Raw genomic sequence first — 25,215 nt, forward strand, 5'->3', positions numbered from 1 at the left:
TGGCTCAGTGGATTGAGAGCCAGGCCTAGAGACAGGAGGTCCTAGATTAAAATCTGGCCTCGGCACTTCCCAGCTATATAACCCTGAGCTAGTCACTTAACCCCCATTGCCTAGCCCTTACCACTCTTCTACCTTGGAACCAATACATAGTATTGATTCCAAGATGGAAGGTAAGGACTTAAAAATACATAAATAATATTTTTAAAAGAAAAAGAAAATTGAGATTTAAAAAGATGGACCTTTGCTTCAAAGAGAAACTAAGCTTTTAATCAAAAAGTCAGTTTCCCAAAGGCAGTCTTGACTATTTTCTTTCTGTTAATTCTGGGCCCAGTTCATCATACATCCACAGTACCTGTCCAAGATAACTATATCATCATGGACAAGTTCCACAAGTTTTACTTCAAATGCATGTCATGGTCTAGACCTTTGACTTTCTTCATCCATTTGTTTTTTTTTCCTTCATGGATGATTAAACTGAAGTCCTTTGAGTAATTCTTGTTCTCCTTTAAGAGGTTCTACAGTGTTGAGCACAGTTACTTCCAAAAGCAAATGTTGGAACTTTGGTACCCATAGCACCTATTGGGATTCTCTATTCCAGTCAGACTCAGCTCTATGCTTCTTCCAATGAAAGATGGTAGGCATATAAAATTGGTAGACATATAAAATAAGTTTTGTTTTATATCTTCTTTATATTAATCATTAAAGAGTCATCAAATGAAATTAACCTCTCATTACATCTTCCTGTATTATTTATTATTATCTTGTATTAATTAGACACTTGGGTAGGGAGGAGCCATTAAGTCTGAATTTTGTTAGACTGAATAATACTTGTTTATGTAAAGTATGATGGTTTCAAAAAGTGTTTTGCATGTAAATATCATTTAACCTTTTTAACAACAACCTTGAAAGGTAGATAATGCAGTTTTTTTTATTATACCTATATTACATTGAAGCATAGATCAAGTAACTTGTTCATGGTGACACAACTAATAAGTGTTAGAGGGGAGATTTGAGTCTAGATTTCTCTTCTGTTCAAGTCTGCTATTCTTTTCCCTCTTTCTCATTGCCTGTCACATTCTCATTTTGTGGCCTTGGATAAATACCCTTCCCTCTCATTGCTTTAGTTTCTTCATCTGTAAAATCTGTTTTTGCCTACCTCCCAGCTTGAGGATTAAATGTGGTCATAAATTTTAAAATGTTTTACAGTCAGTAAGTGTTATACAAGCAATGCTTTCAATGAGTACTGAATAGCTAGTATTCTAGCATATTGGTGGAATAACAAAACATTTCAGTTCCATTTTTCTTTTTTCACTGCATTTGTGTTTTCTAGCTACTATAGTATCAGAATCTTAAATTTTAAAGGCACCAATTCAAATGATTTACTGATAGTTCTCCTTTAGAAATGGTTATTGAGAACACTTTGAAATGTATTCTCTCTACATTCTGGGTTCTTTGAAGATAGGAATTTAACTTTTTTCACAGTTTCCTATGATCTTAGATTTCTAACAAATGTCAAGGTGTTTTGGCAAATGTGCCATTAAAAAATACACGCATTAGTACTGTACCTGTTTTATAGACTGAGACACTAGGCATGTTTTAATGCCTTTTCTGAAGTTAGGCAATTTACGACTTTGAGGCATTACACCCACTTGCCTGTCTTTATTCATAGAGCCATAAATATATTTTGTTTCCTCTAAAAAATCCTAGAACAATGTTGGGCCTTACGAGCTACTCAATGAGTAGTTATTAAATTGATTAAAATTCTATTCCCTATTCATTTACAACAGACAAAAAGATCACAAAAAGAGTGACTCTATTCAACAAACTCAGAAAACTGGAATAAAACAAATAGAGGTTAATGAAAAAACAAATACTGAAAACAGATTCAAAAGACTAAAAAATAGAGTAATATGTATTGTATCTCTTAAAACTGACCTGGAAAACAAGTCTAGAAGAAAAAAAATCTAAAAATCATTGGATTGTTTGAGATCCATTACTTTTAAAAAAGAGTGTAGGTACTATATTTTCGGAAATCTTGAATGAAAATTGCCCAGATCTATTAGAACCAGCAGGCAAAGTCAGAACATAAAAAATATACTGGTTACCTCCTGAAAGAAATTTCCAAATAAAAACTTCCAGAGTATGATAGCCAAAATCCAGAACTCCTAAGTCAAAGAAAGGAAGGAAAGGAAAATTTATTAAGACACTAACCTACTATATGTCAGGTGCCATATTAAGTGATTTACAAATATCTTGTTTGATCCTTACAACAACCCCACTAAGTAGGTACTATTAAAATCCTCATTTTATATTAGAGAAATCTGAGGCAAATAGAGGTTAGGTAACTTGCCCAGCATTGTATAACTAGGAAGTATCTGCAGGCAAATTTGTTTTGGCTTCCTGGATCCAGAGGCCCTTTGCTTTATCCAGTGAGACACTCAGTGCAGAATTGCAAACAGTCAGAAAGAAACAGTAAAAAGTACTAAGGAGGCTATGCAAGGACTTCCGGGTAAGCATGGCGGCAGATTAGATGTGGCTCGCTTCCCCTCCTCAAACCCAACAATATAGACAACCTCAAAAGACCCAAAAAAAACCCATCCTCATAAGAATGGAGGGACTCTCCAGTAGGGTGCAGCATTGAAGGTACGTGGGATTCGGGCATTTCCACACTATAAGGGAACGAAAAAGCTCCCACCCAAACTTGAGCCGATCTACCCTCCCCCACCACACCTACAGAGCCAGAGTTAAAGTCAGCTCACCCCAGAATCAATGAGGGAGGGAGGGGCACCCCTGGAGTGAGCACTGGGCAGCTCTAGGTCTTGGGAGTCCACTAAGACCACCAAAGACTTACCCCTGAGAGCAGTAACACCCGAAACACTGGCAGGCAGGGGAGCGCAGACCTTGGGCACCCCCAGGAGGGTAGCGCAGCTGCGGAGAATCAAAAACTTGCCTAAGGCAAAAGCCTTGATCATTAGATCCATACACAGAGAGCCAGCCCTCCTCACTCAGATTTCTGACTGAAAAGAGAAGGAAAAACCATAGAGATGGCAAAGAGTGGCCAGGAACAACTTCCCAACACCAAGAAAAGCAAGAAGAAGGGATTGACTTTGGATAGTTTTTACAGAGGGAAAATACAGACAACAGAGGAAATAGCAGAAGAGGAAACCCAAATAAATGCTCCAAAACCTTCCAAAAGAAATGGAAATTGTCCACAAGCTCTTGAAGAATTTAAATTGGCAGTTATCAAAAAGATGGAAGCCTTCTGGCATAAAAAATTGGAAATAATGCAAAGAGAATACAACAACCTGAGGGACAAGAACTCCCAATTGGAGGAACAGCTGGAAGTCTCAAAAAGCAGGATAGACCAAACTGAAAAGGAAAACCAGTCTTTAAAGACCAGAATTAGGCAACTGGAAGACAGTGATCTTGCAAAACAGCAAGAATTAATAAAGCAAAGTCAAAAGACTGATAAATTAGAAGAAAACATAAAATATCTCACTGACAAGGTGACAGATCAGGAAAACAGAGGAAGGAGAGACAATCTGAGAATCATTGCTCTACCTGAAAAGCCAGAAATAAACAGAAATCTTGACATCATAATACAAGAAATCATCCCAAAAAAACTGCCCTGATGTTCTAGAACAAGGGGACAAAACAGACATTGAAAGAGTTCATAGAACACCCTCTACACTAAATCCCCAAAAGACAACTCCCAGGAATGTAATTGCTAAATTCCAAAACTTTCAAGCTAAGGAGAAAATCCTACAAGAAGCCAAAAAGAGACAATTCAAATACCAAGGAGCACCAATCAGTATCACACAAGACCTGGCAGCTTCCAAACTGAAGGACCGCAAGGCCTGGAACACGATATTCAGAAAGGCAAGAAAACTGGGTCTTCAACCAAGAATCACCTGTCTATCAAAACTGACTATATACTTCCAGGTGAAAGTATGGGCATTCAACAAAATAGAATATTTCCAAGTATTTGTAAAGAAAAGACCAGAACTCAGGGGGAAATTTGATATCCAAACACAAAGAGCAAGAGAAACATGAAAAGGTAAATATGAAAGAAAGGGAAAAGGAGAATAATGTTTTTTTTTCTTTATTCAAACTCTCTTCTATAAGGGCCACAACTAGATCAAATTATATATATAAACATATGGGGAAATGTTATTTGTAAAGCTCAAAAATTGTATTCATAATTATAGTAATTAGAAGAATCACTCATAGGGAAAGCCTGGAGCATTAAGGGCTAGAAGATTATATGTACAAAAAAATGTGGGGAAAAAGAAAAAGGGTGGGGTGGAAATCGATGATGGTACCAAGAAATACTTGAAGAAATAGAAATAAAATAAAGAGAATAATCTTTTTCACACAAAGATACATATGGGAAGGGGAGGGGAAGAATACTCTTATAAGAAGGAGAGGAAGAGAGTGCTAATAGGTAATACTTAAACCTAGCTCTCAGTGAAATCAACTCTGAGAGGGAAGAGCATCTAGATCCATTGGGATCCTGAATTCTATCTTATCCTACAGGGTAAGGGAGAAGGGTAAACTAAGGAGGGTAGGGAGAAGGGAGTATGAAAAGGGAGGGTAGGAGTGGAGGGAGGGAACTTAACAGACCCTAAAAAAAATAACCAACAAGAAGGGAACAAAAAGGGAGGGACCAGAAAGGGAAACATATCAAGGGAGGGGATTAAGGGTATTGATTAAAAGTAAACCACTGGTTTAAAAGGTTATAGCAAAAGAAGAAAGGATAGAACTAGGAGAGGATATCAAAATGCTAGGAAATTCACAAGTGACAATCATAACATTGAATGTAAATGGGATGAACTCACCCTTAAAATGTAGACAAATAGGAGAGTGGATTAGAATCCAAAATCCTACCATATGTTGTCTGCAAGAAACACACCAGAGCCAGGTAGATATTCACAAGCTCAGAATTAACGGTTCGAGCAAAACCTATTGGGCCTCAACTGATAGAAAGATGGCAGGAGTTGCAATTATGATATCTGACAAACCCAAAATAAAAATAGACCTGATTAAAAGGGATAGGGAAGGTAAATACATCCTGATAAAAGGGAGTATAGACAATGAGTAAATATCACACAACATGTGTGCACCAAATGGTATAGCACCCAAATTTCTAATGTAGAAACTAGAAGAATTGAAGGAGGAAATAGATAGTAAAACTATACTAGCGGGAGACCTGAACCTACCACTATCAAATTTAGATAAATCAAATAAAAAAATAAATAAGAAAGAGGTAAAAGAAGTGAATAAAATCTTAGAAAATTAGAGTTAATAGACATATGGAGAAAAATAAATAGGGACAAAAAGGAATACACCTTCTTTGATCAGCACATGGTATATTCACAAAGATTGACCATATACTAGGTCATAAAAAGATGGCATACAAATGCAAAAAAGCAGAAATAATAAATGCAACCTTTTCAGATCATAAGGCAATAAAAATAACAGGGTACATGGAGAGCCAAATCCAAAATTAATTTGAAATTAAATAATATGATTCTCTAAAATCAATTAGTTAGAGAACAAATCATAGAAACAATTAGTAATTTCATTGAAGACAATGACAATGATGAGACATCCTTTCAAACCTTATGGGATGCAGCCAAAGCAATATTCAAGGGAAATTTTATATACTTGAGTTCATATGTTAACAAATTAGGGAGGGCAGAGGTTAATGAATTGGACGTGCAAATCAAAAAACTTGAAAGCGAACAAATTAAAACCCCCCAGAAGAAAACCAAATGAGAGATCCCAACAATTAAGGGAGAAATCAATAAAATCGAAAGTGACAGAACCATTGAACTAATAAATAAGCTGGTATTTTGACAAAAACAAAATAGACAAAGTACTGGTCAATCTAATTAAGAAAGGAAAGAAGAAAAACAAATTAACAGTATCATAGACGAAAAGGAGAACCTCACCTCCAATGAAGAGGAAATTAAGGCAATCATTAAAAACTATCTTGCCCAACTATATGGCAATAAATATGCCAATCTAGGTGATATGGATGAATATTTACAAAAACATAAATTGCCTAGATTAACAGAAGAAGAAATAGAATTCTTAATCCCATATTGGAAAAAGAAATTGAACAGGCCATCAAAGAACTCCCTAAGAAAAAATCCCCAGGGGCCTGATGGATTCACAAGTGAATTCTATCAAACATTCAAAGAACAGCTAATCCCAATACTATACAAGCTATTCAACATAATAAGCAAAGAGGGGGTTCTACCAAATTCCTTTTACAACACAAATATGGTACTGATTCCAAAGCCAAGCAGGTCAAAAATGGAGAAAGAAAACTGTAGACCAATCTCCCTAATGAACATAGATGCAAAAATCTTAAATAGGATACTAGCAAAAAGCCTCCAGCAAGTGATCAGGAGGGTTATTCACAATGATCAGGTAGGATTTATACCAGGAATGCAAGGATGGTTCCATACTAGGAAAACCATCCACATAATTGACCATATCAACAAGCAAACCAACAAAAATCACATGATTATCTCAATAGACACAGAAAAAGCCTCTGACAAAATATAACACTCATTCCTATTGAAAACACTAGAAAGTATAGGAATAGAAGGGTCTTTCCTAAAAATAACAAACAGTATCTATTTAAAATCATCAGCCAATATCATCTGCAATTGGGGATAAACTAGATGCATTCCCAATAAGATCAGGAGTGAAACAAGGATGCCCATTATCACCTCTATTATTTAACATTGTACTAGAAACACTAGCAATAGTAATTGGAGAAGAAAAAGAAATTGAAGGTATTAAAATTGGCAATGGGGAGATCAAGCTATTACTCTTTGCAGATGACATGATGGTCTACTTAAAGAATCCTAGAGAATCAACTAAAAAGCTAGTCCAAATAATCAACAACTTTAACAAAGTTGCAGGATACAAAATAAACCCACATAAGTCATCAGCATTTCTATATATATCCAACACATCACAGCAGCAGTAATTAGAAAGAGAAATTCCATTCAAAATCACCCTAGACAATATAAAATACTTAGGAATCTATCTGCCGAGACAAACACAGGAACTATATGAACACAACTACAAAGTACTTTCCACACAATTAAAACTAGATGTAAGCAATTGGAAAAACATTAACTGCTCATGGGTAGGATGAGCTAATATAATAAAAATGACCATCCTACCCAAACTTATCTATTTATTTAGTGCCATACCCATCGAACTTCCAAAAAATTTCTTTACTGAATTAGAAAAAACCATAACAAAGTTCATTTGGAAGAACAAAAGATCAAGGATAACCAGGGAAATCATGAAAAAAAAAAATGCGAAGGAAGGTGGCCTTGCAGTCCCAGATCTCAAACTAAACTATAAAGCAGTGGTCATCAAAACAATTTGGTACTGGCTAAGAGACAGAAAGGAGGATCAATGGAATAGACTTGGGGTAAGGGACCTCAGCAAAACATGCTATGACAAACCCAAAGAGACCAGCTTTTGGGACAAAAATCCACTATTCAACAAAAACTGTTGGGAAAATTGGGAAGACAATTTGGGAGAGACTAGGTTTGGATCAACACCTCACACCGTACAACAAGATAAACTCAGAATGGGTGAGTGACTTGAGCATAACGAAGGAAACTATAAGTAAACTAGGGCAACACAGAATAGTATACGTGTCAAATCTTTGGGAAGGGAAAGATTTGAAAACCAAGCAAGACTTAGAAAGAGCCACAAAATGTAAAATCAATAATTTCAACTACATCAAATTTAAAAGTTTTTGTACAAACAAAACCAATGTAACTAAAATCAGAAGGGAAATAACAAATTGGGAAACAATATTCATAACAAAAACCTCTGACAAAGATTTAATTACTCAAATTTACAAAGAACTAAACCAATTGTACAAAAAATCAAGCCATTCTCCAATTGATAAATGGGCAAGAGACATGAATAGGCAAATTTCTGTCAAAGAAATTAAAACCATTAAAAGGCATATGAAAAAATGTTCTAAATCTCTTATAATCAGAGAGATGCAAATCAAAACAATTCTGAGGTATCACCTCACGCCTAGCAGATTGGCTAACAAGACAGCTATGGAAAGTAATGAATGCTGGAGGGGAAGAGGTAAAATGGAGACATTAATTCACTGCTGGTGGTGTTGTGCAGTGATCCAACCATTCTGGAGGACAATTTGGAACTATGCCCAAAGGGCAATAAAAGACTGTCTGCCCTTTGACCCAGCCATAGCACTGCTGGGTTTGTGCCCCAAAGAGATAATAAGGAAAAAGACATGTCCAAAAATATTCATAGCTGTGCTCTTTGTAGTGGCAAAAAATTGGAAAATGAGGGGATGCCCTTCAATTGGGGAATGGCTGAACAAATTGTGGTATATGTTGGTGATGGAATACTATTGTGCTCAAAGGAATAATAAAGTGGAGGAATTCCATGGAGACTGGAACAACCTCCAGGAAGTGATGCAGAATGAAAGGAGCAGAACCAGGAGAACATTGTACACAGAGACTAATAACACTGTGGTACAATCAAATGTAATGGACTCCTCCATTAGTGGTAATGCATTGATCTTGAACAACCCCGAGGATACAGGAGAAAAAACACTATCAACATTCAGAGGAAAAACTGCGAGTTTTTCAAAACCAAAGAAAAACAACTGCTCAATGACATGGGTCGAAGGGGATATGATTGGGGATATAGACTCTAAATGATCATCCTAGTGCATATTCCAACAACATGGAAATGGGTTCTGATCAAGGACACATGCAATACCCAGTGGAATTGCGCATCGGCTATGGGAGGGGAGGAATAGGGGAGGGAAGAATAGAAATGATTTTTGGAACCAAGGAATAATGTTTGAAATTGACCGAATTGAAAAAAAAAAGTACTAAGGAACCATTCAACAGTTACCACTATACAGAAAAGGAGAGCTTGGAGGGTAGTATTTCAAAAGGTAAAAGATACAGGCCCAAAACCAAAAATAATTACCCTGAAAAGATGAATATAATCCTATGGGGGCTAAAATGAACCTTCAATGAAACTTCTAGGCATTCCTGATTTACAAAACAACTTAATAGAAAATCTGAAATACACAAGTCAAAAGAAACAAAAGGTAAATATATTAGTATTCTGAAGAGTCTATGTGAGGACTGTAAATCTTGAATTCTCTCAGACTTGTGAATGTTAAAAATTTCCCCATCAGGGAATTCTTAATTGGAACAAATTCCCTACTGAGAAACATTCCCCATTTTGATGTGAGAACTCGCCAGGATCAGAAATGGGAGGACCTCTACTCCACCCATACTTAAAACTGCTTTAGGGGAGAAAAACTCCTTGCTATGGGAGGACCCCTACTCTACCTGTACTTAAGACTGCTTTAGGAGAGAAAACTCCTTGCTAAACAATGAAAGTACTTGGACCCATGCTTATAATAATGCAAGAAGTTCTTTGAGCCAGGCCTGTTTTTAGAATTGATACAATGGGATGCTAGGTACCTAAAAGGGTCAGGCAAGTTTTCTCTTGATGAGATTAGTTGACTCAGCTGTGTTTTCTCTCATTCAGACTTACTGAGGAGATTGGTCGACACAGCAGCATTTTTTCTGATCCAGACTTACTGAGGAGTTTGGTCGACTTAGCAGGAATTTAGATGGGCAGTCCTTTGGAAAGTGTCTACAGTGATTGGTAGATGTAGGGACTTAGGGGAGGTGACATGGGAGAAAAACCCCTACATAAGAAAAAGCAGAATCTCTTGAGGATATATCCTTTTGGAGGAATTCCTTTTGGAGGATCTCTGATGAGGATCGCTTGGGAAGAATCTCTTGAGAGAGGCCCTGGAGAAGGGAAGCTCTTGGAGGACAATCTCTAAGGAGGTCTCGCTGGAGCTCCTCTAAGGGGACTCTGTCCCTCTGGAGGCTCTGGAGAGAGGCCTTTTGGAACAGTCTCTGGCTGGAAGGCTCTCTGGTGAAGTCAGCTGAGATGGAGCTGGCCTGGTGTCACTAGAATCCTTGTTTAGGTAGACCTTGTGGTGAGTGTTAAAAGACTGACTGACTGATTCTCTCTCTTAAGACTCAGGTCTAGGCCATATTGGCTTGAGGCCCTTCATAATTATTCCTTTCCTACTCTTTCTCTCTTTCTCTAATTCCTCATTATATTATTAATTAAAAATCTCTATAAAAGCCAGTTGACTTGGGTATTTGAATAATTGGGAATATTTCCCTGGCGACCACCTTATATTTGATTTAAAAACCAAGACACTGTAGTGAAACATATTTTCTGTGGTCAAATTTACTCACCCTCTCTTATATCTATCACAATTTATATCTTCCACTATTTTAATCACTACAGTTTAAGACCTCAACCATTTTAAATCTCACAGGACTAAGCTAACATTGTAATAGGAAAGAGGAAACAAGTGTCCCTTTAGAATCTTAAATTTATCAGGTGTCATAGAATGAGTTAAATAAAAAGAGGCAAAAGTGGTCTTGTGTTTTAATGAGAGAAGAAATGAGGAGGGGGAGGAAAAACAACACTAGGGAAGAAAATGGAAAAAGATGGAGAGATATACTACCTAACATAATTGGATATGCAAGTACAAAACTATACAAACAAGAAGGAAGGGGTGAAGGGCTTGAACTTCACTTTCATCTAAATTAAACAAAGGGCATTATAGGTTATGGAGGAGGGTAGATTGTGAATATGAATTAAAAGGAAAGAAACAAAGGTAAGGAACTATGGTTGAGGTTTGGATGAGGTAAAGAGAAAGGGGCAGGGGTGGGGAGCAGAGGAGGCTGCATCAGTCATAAATCACTGGTACCAAATACACTCCTTATTCACAGTCTTCTTCATAATTAAAAAAGAGGGAAAAGTATAATATAACGGAATAGAAGAAAATACACAGTGATCACAGTTAAATGAAAATGGTTTGGTATAATAGATAAGAAGGCAGAATCCAACAATATGTTGTTTACAAGAAACATACTAGAACCATAAAGATTAACAAAGTGTCAAAATAAGGGACCAAAGCAAACTCTGTTATGCCTTAGACAAACTCAGAAAATAAAGAGTAACACATTATTTCATACAAACAGCAAAAATAGACATCACAAGGAAACTGTACTTAAGGGTTTTATAGACAATAAATTAATGCAACTATTTAACATATTACCTAATGACCTGTCATCCAGATATTTAAAGGAAATGCTAAACAAGCTACAGGAAGAAGACATTAAAACTTTAAGAGGTGGGGACCTTAATGTACTCCTTTCAGACCTAGATAAATCTAACCAAAAAAAGAAAAAAGTTAAAAGAACTGAATAGAAATTTAGAAAAGATATATGTGGTAAGTCTCTGGTGATTACTGAATGGGAGTATAAAGTAATATTCATATATTTCATACTGAATGACACCTTTTCAAAAGCAACTTTATATTAGGCCATTAAAACCTCACAAACAATGCAGAAAAGCAGAAATATTAGATACATTATTTATTGACCACAATGCAGTAAAAATTACATTCAGTAAAGGATTGTTGAAAAAAGGATTAAAAATTAACCATAAGCTAAATAATTCAATGCCTAGGAATTATTCAGTCAAAGAATAAAGCATAGAAACAACAGAACATTTCATCAATAATTTGAACAACAATAAGACAGTACACAGAATTTTGGGGATACAACCAAAGCAGTACTTCTGAGGAAAAAAATTTTTTTTCTCTATTTTTTCTAAACACTTTTCACTAATAATAGAAGGAAAGGAGAGATCAATAAATTGATCCTACAACTAAAATAAGTTCCATAAAGACAACATATTTCAAGTCCTAATAAAAAAAACCCAATCAGATTAATTACCAAAATAATATAACTGGGTTGGATTCTTTCCTAACAACAAAAATGATAAACCTGGGGCAGCTGAGTGGCTCAGTGGATTGAGAACCAAGCCTAGAGATAGGAGATCCTAGATTCAAATCTGGCTTCAGACATTTCCTAGAGACCCTGGACAAGTCACTTAACACCCATTGCCTAGCCCTTAACACTTTTATGCCTTGGAACCAATACACAGTATTGATTCTAAGACAGAATTTAAGTGTTTAAATAGATAAACCATTAGATAATTTGATTTTTACAAAGGAAAGAGGAAAACCAAATATCAAAAATGAAGAATTCACAACAAAGAAAGCAGAAATAAAGAAAATTATTAGAAATTATTGTGCCCAACTATATTCCAATAAAAACCAATAACAAATCAAATGAATGAATATTTACAAAAATATAAAATCCCCAGGTTAACAGAACATGAAATAGAGGGCTTAAATAACCCAGTCTCAGGTCTGTGGGGTAGGGGGTATCCATAAATGACCAGATGTATTTATAAATGAATTCTATCAAAAACAAAGAATAATCAGTTATGATAGTACATAAACTAAAGGGGGAAAAAGGGAAAAGGAGGCCCACCAAATTTTTTATATGATACAAATATGGTCTCAATACAGAGGGAAAACTATAAACTCATATCTCTAATATAAATATTGCCACAGACATTTTGATTAAAATACTTGCAACGAGTCCACAGCAATCATATCAAAAAGAGTCTAACATTTGTTACCAGGTTGAATTTCTATCAAGAATGCAAAATTAGTCCAATATTAGGGAAACTATAAGCATTGAAGGGGTAAAAAGCAAACAAGAATTTATTAAGTACCTTATATGTATCAGGCACTGGGCTAAGCATTTTGTAACTATTATCTCATTAGTTCCTTACAACAGCCCTGTAAGGTAGGTGCTATCCCCATTTTACATTTGAAAAAACTGAGGTGGATAAAGTTTAGATATCTTAATAGATTAAGTTCTCATTTGTAAAATGAATTGATTAGAAGTGATCATCTCAAAAGGATCTTTCTACCTGTAAACATTCTCTATTCTACATTCCTTCCCAACTTTGAAGTTCTATTTTATGATTACAAATCCCTTCTCTCTCATTACATGACTATATAATAAAGCCTTCCTTATCAGAGGAGTTGATTCTATTAAATTATCATATCTTTGATTTTATGGAAATGAGCCTTCTAATAAAGATTGAAAAAGAGAAGCCTAATTGCCTCCCAAATAATTTATTCAAACTTCCATGACCCTCAACAGGAATTAATTAATAGGTTTCAAGTTAGCAACAGCCATTTGTGTCAAGGGGAATTTAGTGATACCTCTACCTTGGGATAGGCTTCAAAGACTTAAACAAAGAAAGGTCTTATTTGAGGTGTACATCATAGAAAAACAAAATGCCATTGTCATTTTAGTGGCCTGAATTGTTCAGTTGGTAGCAAATGAGCCACAGTCAAAGATGATAGCTGTAGATTTCTTTTCTTTCTTTTAGTCTTGATTTTGATAGAGTTCCTGACCAGAGAATAGTGTATCTGTAATGTCATCATTCCTCTTAATATCTTGTCTGATCTCATAGAAAAACTCCATTGGAAAGATTTAGCAGCTGAATTAGGAGGAATTGATTTCTGGTTTCAGCAGAAGCTGCCACAGGCTAAGGAAAACTGTATTAATCTTTGTGAGCAAACAGTGAGAAGTTCCAAATTTACTGAACCCATTAACTAATCTCTGTGTATATGGTAATTGCTCCAGCTGCACAAGCTATGGAGGGAAAAAATGCTCAAATGTCCTGGGTCTTAGAGAACGTTCTATTGAAATCCTTCAAAGCCCAGCTACAATGCCACCTTCCCTATGAAGCCTCCAAGAAGTGACCTCTCCTTCCTCAGGTCTCACAGGACATTTTACATTTCTGATCTGTTTTTTTATTATACCTGTTTGTGTTCATATCTTTTCTGTCTCACTAGACTGTGAGTTCCCTGAGAGTCAGGCTACTGTTCATCTTTCTCTTTTACTCATTGCCAATCACAAGATATTGTACATATTGGACACCAAAAAGTGTTCTTTGAAATGTTGAATTTGGGAGGTTTTTAAATCAAAGGAGCTAGAAGAATGGGAACAAAATTTTTTATAAAGAACATTGGGAACCTTGCCCCTGGATGGACAAGAGTCTTCCTTGCTTTTAGAAAGGTTAAGGGAAGGGATTAACATTGCATATCCTATGTGATGTGATCAAGGTGTAAGTTTAGCTGAACTGCTTTTTTTCTCTTCTGTTTTTTATTCTTTGCCCTAATGTACAGCTCACTGAGTAGGGGAGGAGGGCCATATTAGGAAGTAAAAAGGATTATAAAAAACAAAAGTATCAATAAAATGCTTTTTTGGAGTATGGGGTCTTTAAAAAAATGCTAATTCTTAAAGAGTGAAAACGGCTCAGGACTTGAGTCTATGAATCAGAGGAAGCCAATCATTACCAAGCACTGACTTCAGAGGAAATATAGCAAAATCAGACTGTGCTGCCCAGAGCCAAGAGCTGTGATCATTTGCATGAATGACCAAATCAAAGAATTCTAGAGCTGGAAAAGACTTTAAAATATATATAACATTAGGCTCAGAAATCACACACCCATAAAATGTAATTTCAGAGGTAGAATAGATCCTGGAACATACAATGTTAGAATTAAGGGAACCTTAGAGCTCAATCCCCTCATTATAAAGAGGAAGAATTTGAGAGTTGTTATGGTTAAGTGACTTAGATCAAATAGTAGGCAAATTGCAAATCCAGGATTAGAGCCCAAATCTCCAGATGAAGTCTCCAATTCAGTATGTCAGAATATCATGTACCATCATATCCTGCTTCTTCCTTCCTTGTCTTGGAATATAGCTTTGTTAATGATCTTCAGCTTCAGTCTCCAAAGGAAGATGATATAGAGAAGAGCCCTAGTATAAGGAGCTATTCTTAATAGCACCCCCAAACTGTCTTTTTTTTTTTTTATCTATGCACAGAACACCTGAAGAAACCTTTGGAAGATTACATGGCCCAATTTCCAAGTGTGAGAATCCTCCGAACCAAGAAGAGGGAGGGACTCATAAGGACTCGGATGCTGGGGGCTTCAGTGGCCATTGGAGATGTCATTACATTTTTGGACTCTCACTGTGAAGCGAATGTCAACTGGCTTCCACCTTTACTAGGTAAAGAGCATGGTAATGCCCTGAATAATTGTTGGACAATGAATATAGACTCTCAGTCTCTGACTGCTTTCTTGACTTGTCTCTATATGAACTCAATCAACAGAAACATTTATGGAACACAGTGTATTCCCAGATCTGTGTTGGGCACCATGATAGAAAAATATAAAATATGATCCTTTCCTTCAAACAGTTTACCATCTTGTTGGAAATTGAAGATTAATGGGCCCAAAATTAAAGGAAAAAGGGAAGTACATAAGAAGGAGAGAAGGAAGGGCAGGGGAGAAAAGAGAAGAAAAGTTAAATTGGTGGAGCTGGGGTACACTTATGAATTATAATGAAATAACCTCATTTCCTTCTTTAAGTGGGTTACCTAATAATTCATGAAGATACCATGAGCATATTAGTCCTGGATTTAAGGAAGTTATTTGTGTGGTTAGGAGATTCAAAATTGGCTGAATAATCATATTCAAGAAGTAGTAATTAATAAATCAGTGTGATCTAAAGGGAGTTCTCAAGTGAACTTCCTGCAGGCAAAGCTTGAATGGTAGGTAGCACAGGCTTGAAAAAGAGAGTCTCTGTTCTTTTCAATCTTTGTATCACTGATTTGGATGTAGATAGAGATTTGGCCTCTTTAACAGATTTGTCAGTGACAAAGAACTAAGAAGAGTGGTTAATATGTTGGAAGACAAAATGGAGATCTAGAAAGATCAAAACAGTGAAATAATAATCCAGATGCCATTTTACAGGGACAGACTTAAATCCTACCTGTGGGCCCAGAAGTCGTAAGTGCAGACTATAGGAAATATGGTACAGTAACTATATGGGGGAGGGAAGAGCAGAATGAAGGTTTTAAAGACTATGACCTAAGCAGGAATCAGCAACGTGGTGTCAGGTTTAAAAAAACCACTAGTTAGCAATGTGGTGTCAGGTTAAAAAAAACAGTAGTGGGATATGGTAGAGGTGGTATTCACTTTGGGTAAGGGACTAGTTATCCCTTCATACTCAAAACTTCTATTATTCTGAGATTAGAAGTACCATAGAAGGAAACAAGAGAAAGGGACGGTAGAAGGCTGGTCTGTGGTAGTGGCAAGGAATATTGAGAACATACATGAAAACATTTTGTAGGAATATTTAGACGGTCTTAATGGTGAATATAAAGGAACAGGGAAAACCAGAAATCACACCAATGTTTTGCAATTTAACAGAGATAGGGAAGTTGGCAAGAAACCTAGTTTGGATGAATGGGAATAATTTTAATTTTAAGTATTTTGAGTTTGTAGTGAAGATGGGCATTAGGCACTAGAATTTCCTCAAAGGAATAAGACCAGAGAGCTAGATTGAGGGGTCATCAGCATAGAACTAATAATTGAAGGCATGAAAGTAGATAAGTACTAGAAGCCAGAGAGTATTGAGAGAGAAGAACAGAAGATTAAGAATTTGGCATTGTAGAACCTTCTATATTAAGGAGTCTAAGTGAAGAAGAACCCAATAAAGTACAATAGGGAATGTAGATTTGCTTTCTAACACAAATCAAGAGAACTTCTATCACCCACCTGTGAGCTTCTAGCCCCAAATGGCCAGTTTACTGGGTGAAAGATAAAGCCCAGTATTTCTAGGGAATAGTCTTCATTTAATTAAACCCAGAGAACATATGCATCTGCCTCTCATTATAAAAAACACACATCATTAAATTGCATAATTTATAGTGTTTTGGAGGAGTATGGCATTTGTGGGGTCATTCAGTGACTCATAAAAAGAATTTAGTTATGTGACACAAAGCTGAGCTTCTAGTCTAAATAGTGCTTAACCATGTTTCTATGGAAGCATATGAGGATAATTTTTATAACCAGCAAACATACATGGAAAAATAATTACCTTTTTTTCGTAAGATGATATGTGCCATGGGTGTAGACATAAGGCTGCCTTCTCATTAATGAGTGATAGATGAGGCCATAGGTTTCATTCATAAAATCATAATGTCTTTCTGCACAATTCAGACCATCATCTTTTGAGACCAACAGTGTGTAGATTATTTGCAAGTCTGAATAGTAAATCATCTAATAGAAAACCACAATTATTAGAAAAACATGGTGATCTCTTAAATTTCTGTCATACTCTATGGCTTCCAAAGCCCTCTCACATACATTGGCTCCTCACAACAACCTTATGAAAAAAGTACTCTTGTCAGCATTTAACAGAGGAAAAAAACTGAACAATTCAGTGACTTTCCTGAGGCCACACAGCTAGTGGGAGAACCAGAACTCAAAGCAAAAGGTTTTCCAATAGGTCTAGCTCTTTCCACTTCCTCACACTCTTTCCCATTGAAGATTCATCCCAGCCCCAATGTACCAGAAGAAAAGATACTAGAGCATTGGGTCTAGCTTTTCAGGTATTGCCCTTAACACAACACTCTAGATCCCCATGACAAATTATTCTGCACCTGATAATTCAGTATGAGTTTTCTAGATTTTATTTATTTGAGACCCTTTGATACATCACTTGGGTAGATTACAGCAGATATTTTCTCATTTAGCTAATTTGTGTTAGTAGTCTCATTCTTACAGTTTATAAAATACTTTCCTTAAAATAGTACTGTGAGTTAGGGAATACTATTGTCATCATTATCATTATCATCATCATCATCATCATCATCCCTATTTTACAGATGAGTAAACTGAGGCTCAGAGAGGAGAAATGACCAGCTCATAGTGACATAGTTATAGCAAATACTTAACTATCCCAGCCAACCTTGTTAACAAAATTGAAGTATAGACAAACTTAGACTTTAGTTGAATGGCAATAAGGAAATTATTTTTAAGATACTTGTAGGTAGTTTAAATCTCCATTATAAAAGGGATCTAAATTTGTTCTTTAATAAATGTTTCTTGACCTCTTCAGACCGCATTGCATCAAATCGAAAGACCATCGTGTGCCCGATGATTGACGTGATCGATAACAATCACTTTGGGTATAAGACACAGGCCGGGGATGCCATGCGGGGAGCATTTGACTGGGAGATGTATTACAAGAGGATCCCCATCCCTCTGGAATTGCAGAAACCTGACCCTAGTGATCCATTTGAGTAAGTGCATGAAACTCAGCCTACTTATTAGAGTCTGACCAGAGTTCTTGCCATTTTGCCAGTAAATCAGAAATCACAAGACAATTTAGGTCCACGACATTAAATGTCATCATCAAGCTCAAACTCATCATCTTTCAAATGAGGAAACTGAGACTCAAAGAGGTTAAGTGATCTTTGTTCAGACTCTCACATCAACTTAAATGTCTTGAGGAAGGATTTAAACCCAGGCTTCCTGACTCCCAAGTCCAACACCATTCCTGTCTCACAAATCATGAAACAAAGTGTGAATACAAGTTCTTCAAGCAATATCTAAAAGAAGTAGTTTGCAATCACATTATTAGAATTGAACTTAACACATTGGCCCAGCTAATTGCATGACTATATTGATGATTATGAGAAATGAAAAGTAGCTGCTTTTCAGAAACAAGTGGGAGGGCCCCCAGCCTAGCAAGCAATGTCTACCTCCTTTTCTAGTCTGACTGATCTCATCATTCATAAAAGGGACCCCAGAAGTCATCTGATCTTATTCCCTTCCCTTCTGTAATATCTCTAACAGAGTGGTTACTAGTCAACTTCTGTTTGAATAGTTCTAGGGACAAGGAGTTCATGACCTCCCAAGACGGCCCATCCCATTGTTGGAGAAGTATAATTGTCAAGGAGTTCTTCCTTGTTGTAGATGAAATTTGCTACCTGAAAAATTTTCCTTTACTGGTCCTATTTCTGCCTTTTAAGGCCAAGAAAAACAGTTTTAATTATTTTTCACTAATTTTCATGTGATAGCTCATCAAATACTTCAAGAAAGTTGCCTGTGTCTTTTATCATGCAAAATATCCTTAGTTCATTTAATAAATCATCTTTAGAAATTTCTGCTTCCCTTTTTCCTTCATTTTAAATAGGATACAATGCCATTTTTAGAGACTTCAATATTTTCCTAGTTTGGTTCTCCTAAAGAAAGTCTTTATCAGATGTGTCAAACATGATCAACAACACTTCAGCATACATCCTGAACCAGATTTAAATGTAATTGGGAAATATTTAACATAATAAATAAAAATACAGTAAAACAAGGACATTACATTTTAAATATAAATCCATATGTGGCCCATAAGAATCCATAAAAAGGAATTAGTGGCCTCCATTTCTTTTTGAGTTTGACAACACTAGTCTACATTGTAATCCACATATAAATATGATAGAACTCAATTTTCTGGAATACTTGCAGGATAAAGTATTCTGGTGACTTGAATTCTCTGGGGATTGAAAGTTAGTTTTAACCCTGGTTGTTGAAAATCTTTGTAAAACATCTGATCTATTTCCTATGTTAACTGCAAAGTTAGAATGTGAATGCCAATCATTGGTGAATAGGGATCTTTCAGAGACTTTTGCACCTAATGATAGTAACAATTCTCATTTCTGTACCACTTTATACTTTACAAAGCACTTTTCCCCCAACAACCTATGAGATGAATGATATAAGCACCACTACCCCCATTTCACCAAAGAGGAAACAAGGCTCAGAGAGGTAAGGTGACTAAACAATGGCCAATAGGTCTGGATCTTCCATCTCAAAGAGAGGTCTTGCTGCTCTATCCCTCATTGTTCTGATCCTTAATTATGGCTATGTAACACTACTGATATAGCTTCAGATAGTATATGAGGCTGAGTGGCATGTGTAGTGATCCCAAGAAACATCTATATAGTTCTCTCTATATAGAGACTATCAGTAGGTAGATATCTATCTATCTATATGTATATGTAGATAATAATAATAGTAGCTAACATTTACATAGAACTTACTATGTGCCAGGCACTGTGCTAGGCACTATATAGTGATCTTATTTGATCCTCCCAACAGCCTTGTTGGGATACTGTTATTATCTCCATTTTACAGATGAGGAAACTGAAGCAGATAGGATTTAAGTGATCTACCTAGCATCATATGGCTAGTAAGTGGCTAATGTCACTTTTGAATTCATGGCTTCCTGACTCCGGGCCTACCAGTCTATCCACTGCCACCTAGCTGTCCAATATATATCTACATAGCAAATAAAAATATATCTACATAGATCTCTCAAAATAGAAATCATATATGAAGTTAAACTTTGAGTGCAGGGAAAAAAAGTTAATTAAAAATGCTCACAAATTAAAAGTCTGTCAGAGCTGGAAAGTGCCTGCGAGTTCTGTGTCCAGTTTTGACTCCACATATTAGGGGGTCAGCTAGCTAAAGCACATCAATAAAAAGGCAATCCAAACGAGAACTGGAGACAATGCCATACAAGGACTGACCTGGAGAAAAGATATATAAAGGGAAATGGGATATTTATTTTCACCAATTTGAAGGGCTGAAATATAGATGAGAAATTAGACATAGTCTCCATCATTTTAGAGGACAGAGATAGGTAATGGGTGAAAATTGAAAAGCAGGAGATTGAAACTTGATATAAGGAAAGGATTCCACTGTCCAAAAGTAGAATGGGCTGACACAGGAGATAGCATGATTTCATTAGTGGTATTCTAAGATTAGGAATTTGCCATATCTCATTGGAAATGCTCTAGAAAGGATTCTTTATTAAGTATGAGGTGAATTGGATGGCCTCTGAGGTCCTCTCCAATTTTGAGGTTTTGTGGGTTCATTGGAACAGGAAAGATTTCTGGCCAAACTCTCATTTTGCAGAGGAAAAAGTGGAGGCCCAGAGAGGGAAAATAGTTTACCCTGTAGTCACAGTGTAGTTAATGGTAGAGACAGTACTAAAACTCACTTCTCTTGACTTAACTAATAAAGGATATAATAGATATCCCTATGAATTAGATAAAGGCCACAAAGTAGGATATCCCTGCTTTATGACAAATGAAGCCTAAAGTGGTTATGACTTGGCTTAAGTCACAAAATAAATTAGAGATGACTGAAACTAGAAACAGATCTAGCTCGTGGTATCCTTTTGGACTGGTCCAGTCTGTAGTGATCCTCTTTTGTTTACTGTATATATTAATGTTGTGTAAAGTCTTAGTAGTTGATTAGGTTTTAGATGGAGTTGGAATTACCACCAAACCATTTTGGTTAGGATAGATAGGTGGCACAATAGATAGAGCCCTGGGTGTAGAGTCAGAAAGATTTATCTTCCCAAGTTCAGATCTGGCCTCAAATACTAGCTGCGTGACCCTGGGCAAGTCACTTAACCCTGTTTGCCTCAGTTTCCTTATCTGTAAAATAAACTAGAGAAGGAAATGGCAAACTACTCCAGCTACCTGTACCAAGAAAACCCCAAATGGGGGTCACAAAAAGTTGGACATGACTGAACAACAACATTTTGTTTTGAGAATTTATTTTTTAAGGGGAGGTTCAGAACAAGATGTGTCTTTCGGTGGTGGTGGTGGTGGTGGTGGTAAAGGTTTTCATGGGACTGTCTATGCATTTCAGTTGTATGTCATATTGAGACCTATTTCCCCTAACAGGTCTCCTGTAATGGCTGGAGGACTATTTGCTGTGGATCGAAAGTGGTTCTGGGAGTTGGGAGGGTACGATCCTGGCCTGGAGATCTGGGGTGGAGAACAATATGAAATCTCCTTTAAGGTGAGCAATTATCTCTCAAAGTCCTTTTGTCCTTAGAACCAACCAGTGCAATAGTCCACTGGATATGTATCTGAGCTTACCCAACCTCAGCATGTGTGAAAGATGCCAGAGTCCTGGCTGCCTATCCGCCCCAGTGCCCAGAGAAGATCCCTTATTTTGGCATTCAAGGCCCCCCATTATCTGGCCCTAGCCTACCTTTTAATTCAGTTCAGTTCAACAAGTATTGATTATGGACAAGACACTATGCTAAGCACAATCCAGTTTTATTTCTTCTTGTTTATTTCATGTACTCTACCCATAATTAAAATGGACTACTCTCCATCCCTTGAGTCCATCCTGTACTTTCCATCTTCTACCCCTTTGTCAAGCTATTCCTTATATCCAGAATGCCTTCCTTTCTCAACCTTTCAGATAAAACCATGACATTCTAACCAACCTTCAACACATAGTCCAAAGTCTGCCTCCTTTGAGAAGTTTTACCTATTCTCTCTCTGAGCCTAAATCTATTTCTTCTTTTTTTTGATTTGATAAAACATGTGCACTCAGCCTAGCCAAATTTGTATTCTATTGATCTGTGTCAATTGTATCTTCCTAGCCTGATTATAATTTCCTTGAAAACAGAGATCATTTCTTAGGTATTTTTGCATGTCTTCCAGAACCACACACAGGGCCTTCACCATAGTAAATACTTAGTAAATTTTGAAGGAAAGGGTGGATGAAGAGGATGGAAAAAAAGAAGGGATCTTGGTTGAGTCAAGAAGCAAAAATATATGAAGTTTTTTGAGATTGATTCATGAGGAACACAAGGTACAGTTTGGTTCCTTTTTGCTCTCTTGAAAATATCTGCCATCCAAAGAATGCTGTCTAATTCCAGAGGAAGAACTGTTAAGAGTTAGAATGCAAATAAAAGCATACTATTTTTCACATTCGTTTATTTATAGTTTTATTTTGGGTTTTGGCTTTATGTGAGTATTCTCTTACAACTGTGACCAATATGGAAGTAGGTTTTGCATGATAATGCATGTATAACCCAGATTGACTTGCTTATCATTTCTGGGAGGGAGACAATTTGGATCTTATAATTTCAGAAAACATATTGAAAATTGTTATTACATGTAATTGGGAAAATAAAATGTCTTTTTAAAAAAGGAATTTTTTTTAAAATCTGTCATCACTTGATAGAAAGATAGACAGGAACTTTTCTTTATGTGAAGATAATGGTGTGTTTTTAAAATGTCAGAACAGAACCAGAAGGGATCTTAAGGTAGTATAGGGAATAACATGCTGCTGGAGGAGTCAGGAAGATGCAAATTAAGATCCTGCCTCAGACATTTACAAGCTCTCTAACCCTGAGCAACTCCCTTAATTGATCTCAACTTCAGTGTCCTCCTCAATAATAATAGCTCCAGTATTGTTCTGAAAAATTAAATGTGGTAACATCTGTAAAGCAATCTTTTTATAAACCTTTAAAGCACAATAAAAATACTAGTCATTATCATTTTGTTGTTATTCTCCTGATCCTGGTTGCAAATTTTCTGAGACCTAGAACCAAACCAGCACTTACAGGCATCTCTCAACACCTAGTGTTGTTCTAGTTACCACATATGGCTTTACAAACAGAGCCATATAATATTAAAGCTGGAATTACTACTGATAGTCCTGTGATCTTATTGGTGTGGGTAGGTACTCTTTTCTAAGGTGCTGATAGCACTCACACAGAGCACCTCATCCTGGGCAATTTTGGCCTTTGTCTCCCATAAATCTACAAGAGTATCTCTTCAACAAATTTAGCCATTTTCTACGTTGTGGGTTCCACATACAGTTCTTCTAATATAAACTAATATAAACTCTTGTAGATACCAGTGCTAGCCAATTCAGCAGAAATTTATTAAGTATAAACTGGGCTGTTATGCTTTGGAGATAGAGAAACAAAAAGCAAAGTCCCTGTGCTCAAGAAATTTACTCTTGGGGGTAGAACTCAGGCTGTGGGTCGTCAGTTCTGGTTCTCACCACATCATAATAATAGAAATTACAAAGCCTTTTACTGTTTGCTGCATGCTTTGCCTACTGGATCTCATTTAATCCTGACAACAACCTTGAAAGGTAAAGACTGCGGGTGCATTTTTTATACATGGGAAAACTGAGGATAAGGGACATTAAAGAATAGGCAATCAATAAAATTTGTTGACTGATTCATTTGTTGTTTAGTTGATTGCCTTCTGGGTCACACAACCAGCTTTTTCCCAACTTCATATTCAGCATCTTTTCATGCTTTTTCCATCTAGTCTACCGACTGCCTCTACCAAACTGTTGAAGGGCTTCATAATACAAACAAGGTTAAGAAACTTTGTTGTAGAGGATTTTCATTGAATTGTTCTATTGCTTCATCCTTTGCAACAGATATGAGTGCATAAACTAAAATTCTCCTCATGATAATCCTCTTGCCTATATTTTTAATGCCACAAGGGAAAATGATTAAGCATCCCATGAAGTGGTGTTTCCTATTGCCCTCAGGTACAAGATGAAATCAGCTCCAGCGATTTTTCAGCTCGCCAAGGATAACTTGTGAGCCATCCCTGTATTTAGCTGGAAACTCCCAGTTATATTTATAGTGACATCATTGATGTCAGTGATATACTGGTTCATTGGATAGAGGAATTCAATTTATAAGTCTTCCTTACAAATTGAATGCAATTCTTTTTTTTTTTTTCAGCAATATATCAACTAGGCCAAAGCAGCTAAGTGACACAGTAGATAGAGTGCCAGGCCTGAAGTAAGGAAGACTCATCTTCCTGAGTTCAAATCTGGCCTCAGACACTTATTAGTTGTGTGACCTTGGGCAAGTCACTTAACCCTGTTGACCCTAGTTCCTTATCTGTAAAATGAGCTGGAGACAGAAATGGCAAACCACTCCAGTATCTCTACCAAGAAAACTCCAAATGGGATCACAGAGAATCAGAAGTAACTGAAATGACTCAACAACAAATCAACTAGGTCACTGGAGGAAGAGCCCACACTTAGAGTCCCAGTAGTAGTTAACTTATTATGTATGGTAGCCTAAAATTGCTTTCTGCCTTCTTTTCCACCATTCCACCATCTTCACTTTGAAATTGTGTAAAAATGGTGACACACAGGACTGAGCCATTTTGCACTTTAATCTGATGTAAGAGCCACCACAGCCAAAACATTCATCCTTTAGGGATCAGCATGCCAGTGATGAACATCTCTGTACTTAGATGTGCTAGTACCTGAACAACAGATTCAGTCTCTCTCCAGAGCCTTTTTTAGAAAGTTCCTACTCTTCTAAACCTGCCAGAACTTGTGTTCCACTGGTATGAACCAGGGTCACCTCCATGGCATGATGAGGCACTGGGAGTAGGATTTCAGGATCTTAAACTGTAAAACATAGAAGGTAGAAGCTAGATGCTAGACAGGCTGTAGAACAGAAAATATATCATGTTCAAGCTGGAGGAGAA

General features: G+C 36.6%; 1 protein-coding gene across 2 annotated transcripts in view; it reads left to right on the top strand.

The window, feature by feature from the left end:
- Positions 1–25,215, top strand: part of GALNT10 (polypeptide N-acetylgalactosaminyltransferase 10) — a 175,903-nt gene that overhangs the window by 117,022 nt on the left and 33,666 nt on the right. For both annotated transcript variants that reach the window (XM_056811498.1, XM_056811499.1), the window contains exons 5-7: positions 14,901–15,086; positions 17,985–18,168; positions 21,622–21,739. In XM_056811498.1, the coding sequence (XP_056667476.1) occupies positions 14,901–15,086; positions 17,985–18,168; positions 21,622–21,739 (488 nt within the window). The remainder of the gene's footprint in view (positions 1–14,900; positions 15,087–17,984; positions 18,169–21,621; positions 21,740–25,215) is intronic.

The sequence above is a fragment of the Monodelphis domestica genome, chromosome 1, assembly GCF_027887165.1.
Source record: "Monodelphis domestica isolate mMonDom1 chromosome 1, mMonDom1.pri, whole genome shotgun sequence".
Classification (NCBI taxonomy): domain Eukaryota; kingdom Metazoa; phylum Chordata; class Mammalia; order Didelphimorphia; family Didelphidae; genus Monodelphis; species Monodelphis domestica.